This window comes from Sturnus vulgaris, chromosome 3 (assembly GCF_052056855.1).
Source record: "Sturnus vulgaris isolate bStuVul1 chromosome 3, bStuVul1.hap1, whole genome shotgun sequence".
NCBI lineage: Eukaryota > Metazoa > Chordata > Aves > Passeriformes > Sturnidae > Sturnus > Sturnus vulgaris.
Window position 1 is genome coordinate 71640036 of NC_142245.1, and position 15555 is coordinate 71655590.

The 15555-nt window shown below is 41.0% G+C and overlaps 2 protein-coding genes across 12 annotated transcripts in view; one reads left to right on the top strand and one right to left on the bottom strand.

The window, feature by feature from the left end:
* The window catches only part of RTN4IP1 (reticulon 4 interacting protein 1), a 106189-nt gene that overhangs the window by 68516 nt on the left and 22118 nt on the right, over nt 1-15555 (top strand). For 9 of the 11 annotated variants that reach the window (XR_015802532.1, XR_015802533.1, XR_015802535.1 and 6 more), the window contains exons 1-2: nt 13857-14124; nt 15321-15472. Coding sequence is in view for 6 of the 11 variants with exons in the window: in XM_088161952.1 (XP_088018078.1) it covers nt 13878-14124; nt 15321-15472 (399 nt within the window). In the remaining 5 variants the exon portion in view is untranslated. Of the gene's footprint in view, nt 1-13780; nt 14125-15320; nt 15473-15555 lie in introns of those variants that run through there. The other 2 variants (XM_014887897.2, XM_088161948.1) reach the window with 2 other exon arrangements.
* Nucleotides 16-13688, bottom strand: QRSL1 (glutaminyl-tRNA amidotransferase subunit QRSL1). Its single transcript, XM_014887896.2, has 11 exons — nt 13591-13688; nt 13219-13378; nt 11937-12035; nt 10833-10929; nt 8975-9151; nt 6603-6778; nt 6372-6484; nt 4652-4844; nt 4156-4273; nt 934-1139; nt 16-473 (listed from the first exon to the last, which is right to left on the bottom strand). Exons 1-11 carry the CDS (start codon nt 13612-13614, stop codon nt 262-264), a joined length of 1575 nt encoding a protein of 524 aa, XP_014743382.2. The 5' UTR covers nt 13615-13688; the 3' UTR covers nt 16-261.

Sequence of the window (15555 nt, forward strand, 5' to 3'; positions counted from 1 at the left end):
TTCAGAGGCATAACATACACAATTTCAACTTGATGTTTTTAATATCAATAAGAAATGGCTCTTAATAACATGGTAATGTTTACTTAATGATTCACTTTGCCTTAATTACACCGTAACAAGCTGCTGTGATTCCAGTGTCCATTACTGCATAATGTCTTCTTAAAAGAGATTATTACTTCTGCAGAAGACAATTAACTGCATAAATTAATTTCTTGGCCATGCCCACAGCTTTCTTGCTCTAGCTGACTAGCAAGTCCCAGGCTATGAAAAAGAAGCAGACTTCTGATGCTGACAGACACCATTGTCATGCCTCTTTACTTCTTCTAGTTGAATCACTGGGAATTGTACTTGTTTTTCAAACCATTTGGCTACAGTGAGAAGCTGCTTCTCTTGGAATGAACGTCCAATGAACTGAAGCCCAACTGGCAAGCCTCTCTCTGAAAGGGCTGTAGGAACATTTATGGCTGGCAGTCCTGAAAGAAAACAAATACACATGCAAATACGTACTATTACACCCTACAGTAATTTTTGTATCAATTTTAAGAGAACCAGAAAAAAAATTATGTAGAGAAAAAACTAGCCAAAATAATCTGATGCAATGAACTGAATGCCAGATCATCAGAAGAAATTACTTTGAGAGATTTAAGAGGTCAGCATCCTCTGAAAAAGACAATAAGCTCTCCTTATGAAAGAGATTTCTGTCTCTGGAACATCTTACCTGCAGCCCATACTCAGCCCCAAGATGCCCTGCTTTAAAATCTGATCTTACATTTTCAAGCATTTAATAAATTGTCCTTAGACTCAGTTACCACTGTAAGACTTACACGGGGATGAAATATTTTGATTCTAAAGAGAAGGTTAAACACCTAAAGGGACTGGACATTTAAAATGACTAGGCAGAGGAAAACAAGTTGAGTTCCTGTCCCTACTCACCAGCCATGTTTGCAGCCTGTGTTAGGATGTCGTCTTGAGCACTGCGGGTCCTGTTGTCTTCCTGGATGAATTCTGTGTATGGAGCTGCATCACTCAGAGTGGTGGGAGTGAGTAAAATATCAACACCGCTCCTGAAAACCTTCACAAAGTCATCGGCAATGAGACGTCTCACTTTCTGTGCCTTGACAAAGTACTTCTCATAGTTCCTAGAAAGGAATAGGAACGTAAAGGCCTGACACTTTAATTCCAAAAATAAAGAACTTTATTTCTTGTTACTGTGGAAAAGACAAGCCCAGTAATCTTTTTGGATAAAATCTGGACTCACACTGGAAGCTTAAACACACGGGTTTATGTTCTAATAGCAGAGGCGCTGTCAGAGAAGGAAGAAATGAGGGCATACAGCTGAAGAAAGGTAAAGGGGAAACAAAACCCTACTTTACAATGATTAACTGAAAATCAAAACAACACATTTATGACCATTTGGAAACTAAATCGAGTTCTGAATTTCACAAAACCATGGAAAATGCTGAGTTGGAAGGGACCCATCAAGATAATTGAGTCCAACTCCTGGTCCTGTGCAGGACACCCCAAGAACTACACAACGTGCCTGAGAGCACAGACTGGCTTGGTGCTGTGACCACTTCCTTAGGGAGTCTGTTCAGTGCTCAACCACCCTCTGGGTGAAAAGCTGCTATCTAACCTAATTTCACTGTAGGGCAGCACAGTAAAGTCTAGAAAATACAGAACTACACATGTCTGAAAAATAGGAATTAACCATTTAGGATTCAATCCAGCAAGATACTTGAAGCATATGAAAATGTCCCATCATCTGTGGAGAACTCCAAATGGATTTAAAACTATGTATGTGGTTGTAATATACTTCTCTGTAGAATACTATAAAGACCTTATCTTTACCCTTGTTTTTCTCCTCATGTAAACACGTGGTCTGTGGATTTTTGTTTTTATACAACTCTAAAATAGAAACACATTAGTCAACTTTATGTCTATCCTTCCTTTTAACTTAATATGCAGACTGATAAATATGGAATCTTAAATTCAGAGAAATTCAGTTTCAAAAGTAACTGTCATCTAAACCCTCAGCTATTTGGGAAAGAAAAAAAAAGTAAAGTGAAAGAAAAATGGAGTGGTGCATTACCAACTGCTACATGCCAGAATGTTTACAGGTAGAACAACTGCAACTGCCTAACCATTTTCTTAGAATAAAGATTTAAGATTCCAAAAAATAGCAATGAAAATGGTTATAATCGATGAAAAGCAGATTCAAGTTAGTAAGTTATATAATGGGAATAAGACTTTTTCCTACAATCACTTCAGAAATGAACCTAGCTGTTAACTTCAGAACGTCCCTAAATGCCACATCTACATGTTTTTTAAATCTCTCCAGGGATGGGGAGTTCACCACTTCCCTTGACAGCCTGTTGCAATGCTTGACAACCCTTACAGTGAAGACATTTTTCCTATTATCCAATGTAAACATCATAGGGTGCAACCTAAGGCTGTTTCCTCTTCTCCTATCACTTGTTACCTGGGAGAAGACACTGATTCCCACCTCCTCTTTTCAGGTAGTTAGAGCGATAAGGTCTCTCCTCCAGGCTAAACATTCCCATCTCCCTCAGCCACTTCTCATCAGACTTGTGCTCCAGACACCTCACCTGCTCTGTTGCCCTTCTCCAGACATGATCTGCCACCTCAATGTCCTCCTTATTGTGAGGGGCCTCACCAATACTGAGTACTGGGGGACAATCCTTGCCCTGGTGCTGCTGGCCACACTGTTGCTGATACAGGCTGGGATGCCATTGGCCTTCTTGGCCACGTGGCACAGCAGGCCCGTGTTCAGCTGCTGCCCCAGGTTCTTTTCCCCTGACAGTTTTCCAGCCACTCTGCCCCGGCCTGGGGTTGTTGTGACCCAAGGGCAGGACCTGACCCTGTAGAACCTCATACAATCAGCCTCAGCCCTGCCTGTCCACATCCCTCGGCAGAGACTTCCTGCCCTCTTGCAGATCAACACTACCACTCAAACTGCAGCTGTCTGCAAACTTGCTGAGGGAGGACTCTATCCCCTTTGTCCATGTCATCTCTAAAGGTGTTAAAGAGAACTTCCTGAACAATCACCTAGTCATTTTAGAACTTGGAAAAGCAAGATAAAAATCAGCTGTAAAAGGCAACATATTTGCAGGAGGCACAGTTGGGTTTTCTCTACTACTTTAAGAATGCTTTCTGAACCCTGCACTCTGTTCTTCAAGAGTAATTTACTGTGGAATAGGAACACAGCTCTTCCTGTTACATGTCGGTGGAAGATAACTGTGTATTCCTTCACAGAAGAGTTAACTATGTGAATTTTAAAGCAGCCTTAGGAAAGCTGATCTGGACAGTTGTAAGCAGAGAGAGCACACGTGGCAGGAATTTCGGCATTCCATAAAAGCTGGTTGTTACAGATTGACTGACAACATTCCTGTCTCTGAGAGCAATTAGAAGTCACATCTGATGAATACTCCTGCTGACAGAGCTCTTTCAAAGCAAGTGCACTACAGAGACTGATTACACTCCTAATATTTTTGTTAGTATCTAAACAAATTCAGACAGAGAAAAACAGCACTTTTACTAACATAAATTTGGACTGCTAAATTTGATGCATGCACCAGCTTCTCTATGTGAGCTGGATAAAGACCTGACTTCTGTAAGGACTCCGGTTCAGTGCTTCTGCCAATGCTTCTCTTTCCCTGTACATTGAGGCAGAGAGCTGCAGTTAAAATTTAATTGCTATGTCTCTGGTTTTCTCTAGAAAACCTCCCTACAATGTACCAGCAGTTTTTCTATGCAGTTTTAATGAGATTAACAGCTACAGAACTTCTAACACTAGGACAGTAATGACTTCAGTATGATTTCAATGTCATACCATAGGGTAGATTTCTGCCTAATTTAACTAATGGATGCCAATAATGCTCTGGTAGGGGAAAAAATAATACTAAGTTGCTTTACTTACTTAATTTAGGAGGCTCACTGGTAAGACTCAGGGAAAACATTTTTGTTCATTATTAACAGTTCACTAGGTATTACAGAGCTAAAGCAATAATAAAAATACAAACTACTAGCTACTAGTGTAAGGGCAATTTCTTTTTCATATCATGATGAACAATTAATCACCATTTGCTCAAGAATTCATTAACGTGGAAAAGCTGCATTTCAAGATATTCTGCTTACTGTTTCAACAAGAAGTAGTTTCCTGATAGAATCCTTCCTCTTACAACATCATTGAAGCCTTCTCGCCGTGTTGCAGCATACATGCTTTCGGTGGAATCCTTCACGTCAGAACGATGTCCTGAAAAGAAAAGCCATTTTGGGTACCAATACTTCTTGTACTCCTTAAGATTTAATAACGTCATAGTAGTACAATAGGCCACTGTTTGCTGCAGTCTGACATGCTACTATTCTGGAAGAACAACGAAACATATTCCTGTTTTGTGATGGAAATAATGAACTAGATTTTGAGTCCAGACACTGATATGCCTAGTAGTGAAATATATTATGTATTTATTTACACATTTTTATCTGCACAAGTTTTTTTACTATATTCCATCTTGGAGAAATAACATCAAGCATCCAACCATGAAAAGCAAATCTACGAAAACTGACACTTTTACATGGCATCCAACAATGTTTCTATTGTCTGAGAAAAAAGTTTTTTCAGAGGCCTTACCATATTCCAGTCCATCAAACCTGGCCATATTTGATGCCACTTCTGCAGTGCACAGCACATGATAGCAGACAATTGAGTAACGAGTGTGTGGTAGGCTCACTTCAAGCACTTTAGCACCTGCATTCTTAAACAGGTCAGCCGCCTTTGACCAGAGAGCCAGAATTTCACTAGACAGTCCTGGTGCATTATATTCCTTAGAGGAAAAACAGGAAGAGGAGTTATTTCACACACTGGTCTACTTCTAATAGCAACCAAAACACAAATACTCTTTGCTAAAAATACACTGAAACCATTATCTCACCACTACACGATTTAAAGTACTTATTAAAGCTTTTTGCATCTACTAAATCCTATACAATCAAGGAGTATTAGGTAACAGGTTTCAGTCTTCCTAAGAGTATTACGTTCATCTCAGTAGGATCAACATATGTAACACAGATCATGGAATTTCAGCAGTTTCTTCTGAAGGAGTAATTGCCCCGTTATCCCCTTATTTATCTCTTAAGACTACACTGCACTGCTCTGCAGTCACGGGTAGAAATTCTTCAGGTCTAAATCCTAAAACTAGTGCTGCTGCAAGCAGGAAAGATAAAAATGAATGGCCACAGCATTATCAGTGGCAGCTGGCACACCTTGGTGAAACAAATAAAACTACCCGCCAAAGAAGAACTACAATCAAAGGGTTGGGAGAAGACTTAGATTAGCTACATTCCTACTTCACAGCCAAATGATAGACATTCTATTAAAATTCCTTATTTTTGAAGATACTTACTTTAGTTCTAACCCATAATATCAGGGTCGTAATACTATCTGATTTCTGAATAGCTATGACCCATGTTTAATGTATACATGTATTTGTTTAGAATAACCTGTAGTAGTAGAAAAAAAACTGTCCAAAGGATAGGAAAAATTAACCAATATCATCATTTTAGATTTATCAAGATTTGAACAGTAACCAGCTATCAATTTTATAGGCATGTAATTTTTCCATTTCACAGATGGTGAATAATTGGCCAGTAAACATCTCTGCTTACCAAATTAAAACTTTTGGTATGGCTGTTCTAGCTTAGGTTCCAATACTGAGAATCCAATTAATGAATGTTATTCACATTGCCCTTTGAAGGCAGAGCCTTTATTAAATTAAAAATAGGCTGAAGTCCCAAATTTTGTTCCTAAATTTCAAGTACACTTACAGTTACAAACATGATTGAATTGCATACATCAGATGCCAAATTACAGATGTCTTTCAGTTCTTATTAGAACTCTGCAAATGACAGCTCCTTGTGCCATACAATTGCCTTTAAAATTCTGCTCTATATTAACAGTGCCATTTAGGCAAATATCTCAAAGCTCTGCACAAACCAGTACCAAGCTCACTGCATTGGAAGGCATCAAGAGCAACTTGTTTGAAGTTACAGAGTGGACTAATGAAAGAGCAACAGAGAGAACCAAGAACTGAAGTTCTCCATTTCCCCTGAAGTTCCTGACAGTGCTTCCCACCATGACAACAACATGTTTTAGATGATGCATTAGTGTATGCTACTCCAAATTGCCTGGAGAGGCAACAGAGCACACACATACCGTTCTTTTCCAGGAGCTGCTTTTACTGTCTTCACAGTTTCAAATTATGGAAGACTGAGCCAGACACAAGTATTTTTTTTGTTATGTGTCTTTTATTTGTTCTTCCTGTCCAAGGCTGTTAATAGGATTTAAATGTTACCTTTGGAATTCCTATTGAAAGCTTGCTGACATCAGTCAAATCAGGTAGTTCAAACGGCTTAAAGTCATCCTGAATTGTGGTAGAGTCCTTAGGATCATGTCCAGCAAGTGAACCTGATATAGGACACAACATGTGAAGACCAGGAAAACGTAAATTAGTTAAACGTTTTAATTCAGAATTCAGTTTGTTCTGATGAAATGTTGTAAACAAAGATGTACAACATAGTAATACCTAACAAAACTGCTGCGTCATCCACACATCTGGTTAGGATTCCTGGCACATCCATGGAGTTCACTAGAGGAATGAGACCATGGCGAGAGATCAGTCCATATGTTGGCTTTAAACCTACAACACCACAGTGAGCAGCAGGGTTTCGGGTAGATCCTCCTGTGTCTGACCCTAAGGCTCTATGGTTTCAAAAGGATCATCATTAGTAAGAGAATTCAGAACATTTCCAGATCATAAGATTGTGTGGCTTTAAGATGCATGGATTTAAAACTCCGTGAATTCTTCCAGATCAGAAGTTGTAATCACACAGCCTAAATTCCAGTCTGCTATGTCTATTTTTCATTTGTTCTCTGATTTTTCTTAGGGTCTCTGAATTTGCCATTAGGAGAATCCAGTTTTCTTCACAAAGCAGAGACAGATTAGGTAGAATTCAGACCATCTGTAAATGACCCTAAATATCTTCTTCTGCCTTCTCTGTTCCAATACTGTGGACTCCAACTGACATATCTCATGTGATTTAGGGAATAATTTTCAACACTGATACCTTATTTATTGTGTAGCCAATGCACCATGAATCAGCATTTTCCAGGATAAAAATGAAGAGCAACACTTCTTGTCCCTAAGAAGGCACACTTTGGAAAGATTTTCCCTGTTTCCAAATCCACAAAGATTGATCACAACTTCCAGTTTACGGTAGCTTAGGTACAATTAAAACACTATTATTATTATTATTATTATTTTAGATTATTTTTTTATTCACAGGTGAAACCTTGTTCTTTCTAAATTGAATTTTTTATTTCAAAAATTGTATTGAAATGAAACATGCTGTTTTCTTGATTTTAATAAATTTAACTCAAGCAGCATTAAAAAAAGAAAGCAGTTTTCATTCAAATCTTTGCCAAAACCAATTTAAACTTCAGGAACAGGTATAATTTTTACTGAAGTGAGTATATGACTTTTCCCATAGCCGTTTGTTTCTGAGATGGCTGAACCAATTCAACTGACTTTCCTGAAGTGGAATTTATTTCAAAGCCTCCGTGTTGATGGAAAACAGCCTCAGTTTTATAGCATTTTTGGACATCCAAATCTCAAATTGAAAATGTGAAGACTGGCAGCATTCCTGCTGCTTGAAAGACACTAATAGGATGGATATACAATATGTTATATGCAATAAAATAGCTGGACAAAAAAATCTCCCTGATCTGACACTGTGCTGAGCAGTGCAAAATGGAAGCCCAGCAACATAGGAAAAGGTGCCAGACCCTCTCAGGATCAGCCCATTCTGGCTGAGGATGAGGACCAGCAGTCATTGGGAATGGCTACAGAGAGTTCAATTTCAACAGTGTTAAAATGTTGTGTAGGTTACATCCCAGTAAAGTGTAAGGAGATGAAGAGATATATTATTTTAAAAAGTAATTTAAACAGGTGTAATCCACATTAGCAAGAATATTTTAACAACAAAATAGATGCTTAACATATAGTCTATGGGTAAACAAGGATAAAATAACAAAAGAGCATTTTTAAACACCTTCCAATGAAGAGCACAATTGAAATAATCTTCTATAAAACATGCTCCAACATGTAGCTCTAAAAATTGCATAAAAAGCAAGGTGTAAAGGTTGGTGATCAGTTTTAACAGTCAGATGGGGAAGACAGACAACTGATTTGCTTAATAGTGTGTTGCTATTCCATACAGTTAATAATTACTATTAAAAAAAATTCCAGCTTGTTTAAATTCCTTTAGGAAAAAACCTCCAAACAACCATAAAGACACACTTGGCTAAAAAAAACCCAAAACCAACAATAAAACTAACTTTAAAACAGGGAAGTCTGTAAGTATCTACAGAATAAGTACTCTGTACTCTTTTGTTAAGAGTATGGGATTTGAGAGCTTTTAGGTCCCAAATCTCATGTACTATTACATAACTATGCTGTAAAAACAAAGGAGTGGAGGAAAGATTATTGTACTGTCACAAATCAAGGGATCTCTTAATTTGCCAAATTACATTTTCAGTGTGTATTTGTGTAATGCAATTAGTGAGGAAGAGGATGTGTCACAAATCCTGTAAGACTTTTTAGAGGGATTACGTGGGAATAAGAATAAAACTGTCACTCCTTTACTGCCATCATAATTTTATTTCATGCAGTGCCAAGTGCTCATACCACTGAATAATGCCTGAAATTAGTAAATCTAAATTTGCCTGCATGGACTAATTCTAGCTTCATGCCACAAATAATCTAGGGATGCTGAAATTTTTGCATGCCAGTGCCAATAACCCTCCTATTTCATTCTAGCTTATGAGAAAATTATAAAATTAAAACATTCCAACATATTTTGAGACATTTAGGGAATGACAATTTTAAAAGTCTCTTACGCGAAACATGTGAAAGACGACACAGCAGCTGCACTGCCTCCTGAACTCCCTCCTGTTATTACCCAGTCAGACTCTTTGTCTTCAGAATGGGATTTTGGGACAGACTTTTCCTTGTACTGTTTTGAATAACTCCAGGGATTTCTGACTGGTCCAAATACTCCATCTGTACTCCCAGATCTAAGATAGACAGGACAAATACAGACAGAAGTGACAAATGACACACTGTATTCACCAATTTCATTTTCAAAATCCAATGCCTCATCATCCTTGCAAATTCAACACAAGAAAACTGGTGTACGTAAATCCTTATGCAGTTAACTTCTACATTATATACAACTGCAAAATTTATAGCTGTTCATTATTTCTGACACAACCTGAACTGGTACCTCTTTCTGACTTCTGCCACTGAAATGAACAGAGTCACAAAGACATAAAACTGATTTAAGGCATGTAGAAGTACAGGAGCACATCTCTTTCAAAACCAAGGAATTCTGTTTTTCCAGCCCTGCCTTTGATGCAAGATCACAGTTGTGAGGAAAAACATGCTGCAACAGGTGGAGAAAAAACTCCACAATACCAGGAACACACATTTTTCTGAAATGCCACACTCTTATTCACCCTGTAGCCCTCTGCAGAGGCCACAGTTCACTGTTTCAGAATGCCAGACTGGCTTCTCAGAAACTGGTTTCAGTCAGCTTGTGTCACCTAGATGTGAGTTGCCACCAGAAGCAGGGGTAGGGCATACTTTCCTCCTTCCTCAGGCCCTCTACCCCACACCCTCCCTGACTGCAAGGTGCCAGTGTTACCAGCTAAATCATCAGACAAAACAGGCAGCTGACTGCAGTTAAAAGCAGCCTTATTGAGACATCATTGCTTTAGAGCTGGATCCGCTCCCTGATCAAGAGATCACACAAACACACAGACCAGAATGAGAAGCCAGTATTAGGATAAGCTTTTTAGCAGAATCCTGTGCTTTAATGAACTTAGACTAGTTGTAATCCTGCATTATCAGGTTTTTCACAAGCTTTTTGCCTGCACTTCCTCTGAGGAATAGCTTTTTTACACAAAAATTCAAAACAATATTGTCAATGTATTTCCACCTCATTCACAGGAATTTCCAATCAAACCTTGGACTTTGATTTACGTATAATAGAACCAAAATACAGCATTTACTGTTTTTCACAGGTAACTAAAGTCCCAGAGATTCCCTTCGAAACTTAGCAGTAATTCCCATCCCTAACAGCCCGATGCTGTTCTCTGCTATAGCTTGGCTGCCTTCACTGATTTGTGGAAGAATCAATTTGTAGGAGCATTTTTCAATGTGCTCCTGACAAAAAGTCACCAATGTTAGCTTAGGCAACTTAAAAGCCTTGCTCTCAATTAGCCTATGTGCAGCAAGCCAGGGAGTACCCATATAAATTACTCCAGTGGCCGACTGGCAGAGGTAGTGACTGCAATTGGGGGCGTGACAACAATTACATAAGGGCAAAAAGCTGTCAGTAAGGAGAGAGGAAAAGGCAGCAATTAACTGTGTTGTAACCAATTTTATTAACACACTACTGAATCTACAAGAAGGCCACTTGTCCTTGGCCTTCTGCAAAAGCTGGACCGCTTCCTGCCTCTCAAGCACAGCTACATTTGAACACTATGTTCATAAAACTCAGCGTCTGTATCATTTACACAACACTACAAACGCTGAGGGAGAAGTTCATGCAGCTCTGTGTACCCTTCCAGTAAGTATTCATTGTTGTCTTGCCTCACGGAAAAAGGAGCTCAGGATTACAGGTAGATTGGAACAGATAGTATATATGTTATTTCATGTAAAATCAACACATTAAAAATAACAAACATCACTCACCCCATTGCAAATTCATCTAGGTTTGTTTTACCTAAAAGCACAGCTCCCCGATCCAGTAATTTCTGAACTACTGTAGCATTGTAAGGAGAAATATAACCTGAAAACAAAGAGAACAATTAAGAGCAACTGGTGAGACACAAATTATTTTTACAAGCAGCTACTCTGAACATTTTGAAGTTGTCGTTACCACTCGGACCTTACATAACCTAGGATGAGAACTATGATAGTGACATGAGACCTCAGGTAGTAACCAATTCACTCTGTGAGTGATGACAGGGGCTTCTCCACTCCCACCTTCACCAGGAACAAGGACATCACCCCTAATACTCATTCCAATCAATCACAACAGGTCTGAGAACGTGCTTTAAGGAAAAGCATCTCATGTAGTATAACAGTTTTTACAACAGTGGAGTCTTTTTTTGTTTCTTCTGCAATTAAAAAAACCACAATCAAATTAGAGATCTGCTAATTTATTTCTGTTATCTTCCAAAAGGGTTAATACAAAGTTTTACTTCGTGCAGAATAAAACAGATAAAAGAAACGTCTCCTACTTCTGCTTTTACTACAAAAACATTGTAATGCCTTGAAAACATTCATGACTTGTTAATAGAAACAGTGAGTTTAGGAAATTTTAAAAAATGCCTTAAAAGCATTATAGAACGTAATTTTATGTTGGGATTGTTCACATTCTACTTTTCCTACAGTTTTTTCAAACTATTTAAGTCAACAACTATAAACAGAACAACAACAAAATAGGACTGTCTTTGGATTTCACTAGGCAGAACAGCACTGACTGCTCTCCTCTAGACCTAAAAGCAAAGTGAAGGAAAATGCAAACTTTCAAACCATTTTATTGCAGTATATAGGGTTTTATTATAACTGTTGTTAAATGCATACAAATATAAATAAAGAGATAATATGCTAAGAAGAAAAAAAGGATCCATCTCTAATACCAGATGAACCTGGCTAGTGAAATTAGATAAATGTATTTCCCCAAATGATACCAGCTCATTTTCTGAAAATACTTGGATTTCTGGAAGACTCCAGTCTTTAAACCCTCTAAAGAGCAAAAGATCTGATTTTACTTTAAAAGCTTTACTGTACCTTTTAGCATCCTTGATGCACATGTTGTCTCAATGCCAGTTGTATTAAAGTTGTCTTTTACAGCAATAGGAATTCCATCGAGAATGCCCAGTGGCTGACCTGCATTAGGAATGATTGTAGAACAATAGAGATTAAAGCAAAATGTGCTATATATATAATGTTCTCATCAATTACTGTTTATTTTACATGTCCCTTTCGATGGTTTTTGGAAGCAAGATTGCTTTCCAATTGGTATATGATGGTTGTCTGTTCCATTTTCAAGAACTATCCTCCACTCCCAACTCAAGCATTGAGCACTCTGCCCAAGCCAGACCTGGCCTCACAGAGCAGAGCTCTGTGAATGTGTCTAAGCTCTCCAGACCAGGCAGGTTTTTTCCCAAAGGAGTCCATATCTCTCCCAATGTGATCACACAGTACTTATTTCAGCCATAGGTGCTGCTAAATCCACTCCATCACTAGGCTGGGAGCCATAAACACTGCCTACCTGACATACATAGTAGATATGAAAAACTACTGAAGCAGAGAAAATCTTTCCCAAGTAATCGATTATCCACCATCAGAAAAACCCATGAACCAACAAACAACACCACAAAAAATGCCAGCTTGAAAACTAAAAGGCCTACATTAGGAAGCAAAACAATCTGGCTGGCAATTTTATTAAGCTGCCAGAGGACAGCAAGTATCATTTCTTGGAAGGAAAACACGTACTCTATTAGGTGAAAGTTTACCTTTCCTGCCTTTCTTGAAACACAAAGGAAAATGAGAATGGCCATCTTCTAAGTGTTGCAGATAAAAGGACTGAAAGCTGTTCTGTTCTCTAATTACTAACTGCAATTAATGAAGCCGCTTTATTTTAATTTGCTTTCTTAATTAAAAACTCGACAAGTTGTGCCAGTTGTTTGCCTATCCCAGTCTGGAGGCCTGTGAATGACCGCTGCAGTTGCCTATTCACGGTTCCTGCTGGCTGCACATTCCAAATGAACTGCTGAGGGAAAGGAGCAGCAGACACCAAGTAGCAGTGCTGTCCAAGAGGCAGAGAGCCTTTTTAACCTGCAGTGCCTCGTCTGGTCCACATTTTCCCTCTGACTTTTGGGCTAAATACTCTCTTCAGTGCCAAGTGTACATCCAGGAGCACCCACAGAAACCTCAAGCGTGAGCCTCATCCCCCAACAATCAAAGAAGCCAAGACACCCCCTTTAAAAAGCACAGGTGCTTCGTCTAACACAGAAATCTCCTCCACAGCAGCTTTTTAAGGACTGACATGACTTACAAACCAACATACCTCTTTTGTATCTTTCCTCTGATTCTTCAGCCTGCTTCAAAGCGGTCTCTTCCGTTACGGTAATGTATGCATTCAGAAACTTGGTGCTTTTGATGAGGGCCAGGCATCGCTGGCAGAGCTCCGTGGGAGTGACTCGTCCTTCCTTCAACGCTGCCGACACCTAAGAGCGCAGCGCGTCTTTTAGGGCAGCGGGGTGACAGAGGCCGCACCGGGGCGGTACGGGAAGAAAGCGCCATCCCCGCTGAGGGAAGGAGCCCACGGGAAGCGCTCTCCCGGGCCGCCCCAGGGAGAAGAGACGGGAGGGGACCCCAGTCACCTTGCGAACCCGCCCCGCTCCTCGACATCCCCGGCAGGCGGACAGACCCCACTCACCTGTCGGAGAGAGGCGCGCAGCATGGCTCTCTTGCTTTCGCCGCCGTCACCTCCTCACGCCCGCCGAGCGACCCCGACCCTTCCCCCGGCGCGGCGGCCGCGCACGGCCATCTTGCCGCAACACCGCGCGGCACCATTGGCAGAGCGGCCAAGAAGGCGGCCGCCCATTGGCTGCGGGGCCGCCGGGGCTGAGAGCTGAGGCGCGCGGGAGCGACCCGGCCCCATCGCGATCCTTATCCCGATCGCGGTCCCGCGGCCCGGCCCGGCCCGGCCCGGCTGCCCCGGCCATGCTGTCGTGGGGAGCGGCGGGCGGGCGGACGCTGCGCTGGGCGAGCGGGCGGGCACCGGCCCGCGGGCTCCGCGCCTCTCCGCGGGCGCGGACCGCCATGCCCAGCTGGGTCATAGACCGGTACGGCAGCAACGAGGTGCTGCGCTTCACGAGGGACATGATGTTCCCCATCATACACTTCCCGAACGAGGTCATCATTAAGGTTCACGCTGCGAGCCTGAACCCCATCGACCTCAGCATGAGAAGTAAGTGCCGAGCCCGAGCAGCCGCGGCCGCGCTGCTGGGATGGCAGGGGCTGTGCTGGGGCTGCGGCCCCGGCGGCCCCAGTGTGGCAGGGCACCGTCCTGCCCGGCAGATACCTGTCCCCGCAGTGTCCACGGCTGCCTCAGCACGTGTTTCCCCGAGCCCTGTGGAAAACCGCCGCCTCTTGGAAACTTAACTCTTTTCAGGTTCTCAGGGAAGAGCGACCCAAAAAGGTTTTTCTGAAGTTCTTAGGGGAGAACAAAAACATTACTGACAAGAGTGTGTGTGTGTGTTGCGAGGGTGAACTTTCAAGTGGTGCTACTCTCTTGACCAAGGGATGCCCGGCCAGGGAGCTGCATTCCCCCTAAGTGATGCTGGATTTTCCCATCTCCTTAAGGTGAATGGGGCTGAAGGTCCGAGGTGCTGCCAAGTCGGCATGTGCAACCTAAGGCAAACCGCGTTGTTCATTGCCATGCCCATCCTAATTGGCATCTGGGGACGTGCTGTCATCCCGTCCAGGAAATCTGTCTCTTTCTCTGCCCAGCTCTTTGTATTTGACAGATTTAATCAGATTTTCTTCCCCAGTTTCTGGGTTTGAAACACAAGAAGGAAGTTGTGGTAGAATACCTTCTATTTCCTTCTATGTGTGGAAGTGCTTGCATATCGAATCAGGTTCAGTAGAACAAGCAAATGTATCTGCAGGAAGTCTACTGACAGAGCTGTAATATGTGTTTTGAGTCTCTAATAAATGAATTTTTAAAAATCTTTGAATATAATTGGGGGTTTGGTGATGGGATGTTTCCTGTCTGAAGATTCCTGTTAAGGTGCTTTCTAGCATGATAGGGCCCCTAGGCAGACTTGTCCAAACATTTGAATGGGCATACATGCTCAAATGCAAGCTATTTTTAGGCTGAGCACTGTTATTAGATTGGTAATTCTGAGACTTCACAGCATTTTTCTGTTGCCTACTGAATAGAAGTCCAGGTTACTCATCTTAGGAGATACACCTGATTATTTTTTTCACTTGCTTTTTATATCTAAAATCTGTAGAAATATGAAATACTGCAGATTTTTTGTGTGCTTCAGTTATAACAGAAATGAGGCATGTTATATATAGACAACGCTTTCTAATTGGAATTGCACAATTAATAAATGAGCACTCATTGTGGTATGTTGTGGTTGATTCCATGTTTTGCAGGTGGTTATGGTGCAACCGCATTAAATATGAAGCGGGATCCCCTGAAACTCAAAACCGGCGAGACTGAATTTCCTATAACACTTGGTCGAGATGTCTCTGGTGTTGTTATGGAATGTGGACTGGGTGTGTCTTATTTCAAACCTGGAGATGAGGTGATACCACCAATCTCTTATTTTCCATTTTTTTCCAAAATGTGTAGTTAAAATATACTGTGAGACGTTCAGCATTCATTCTT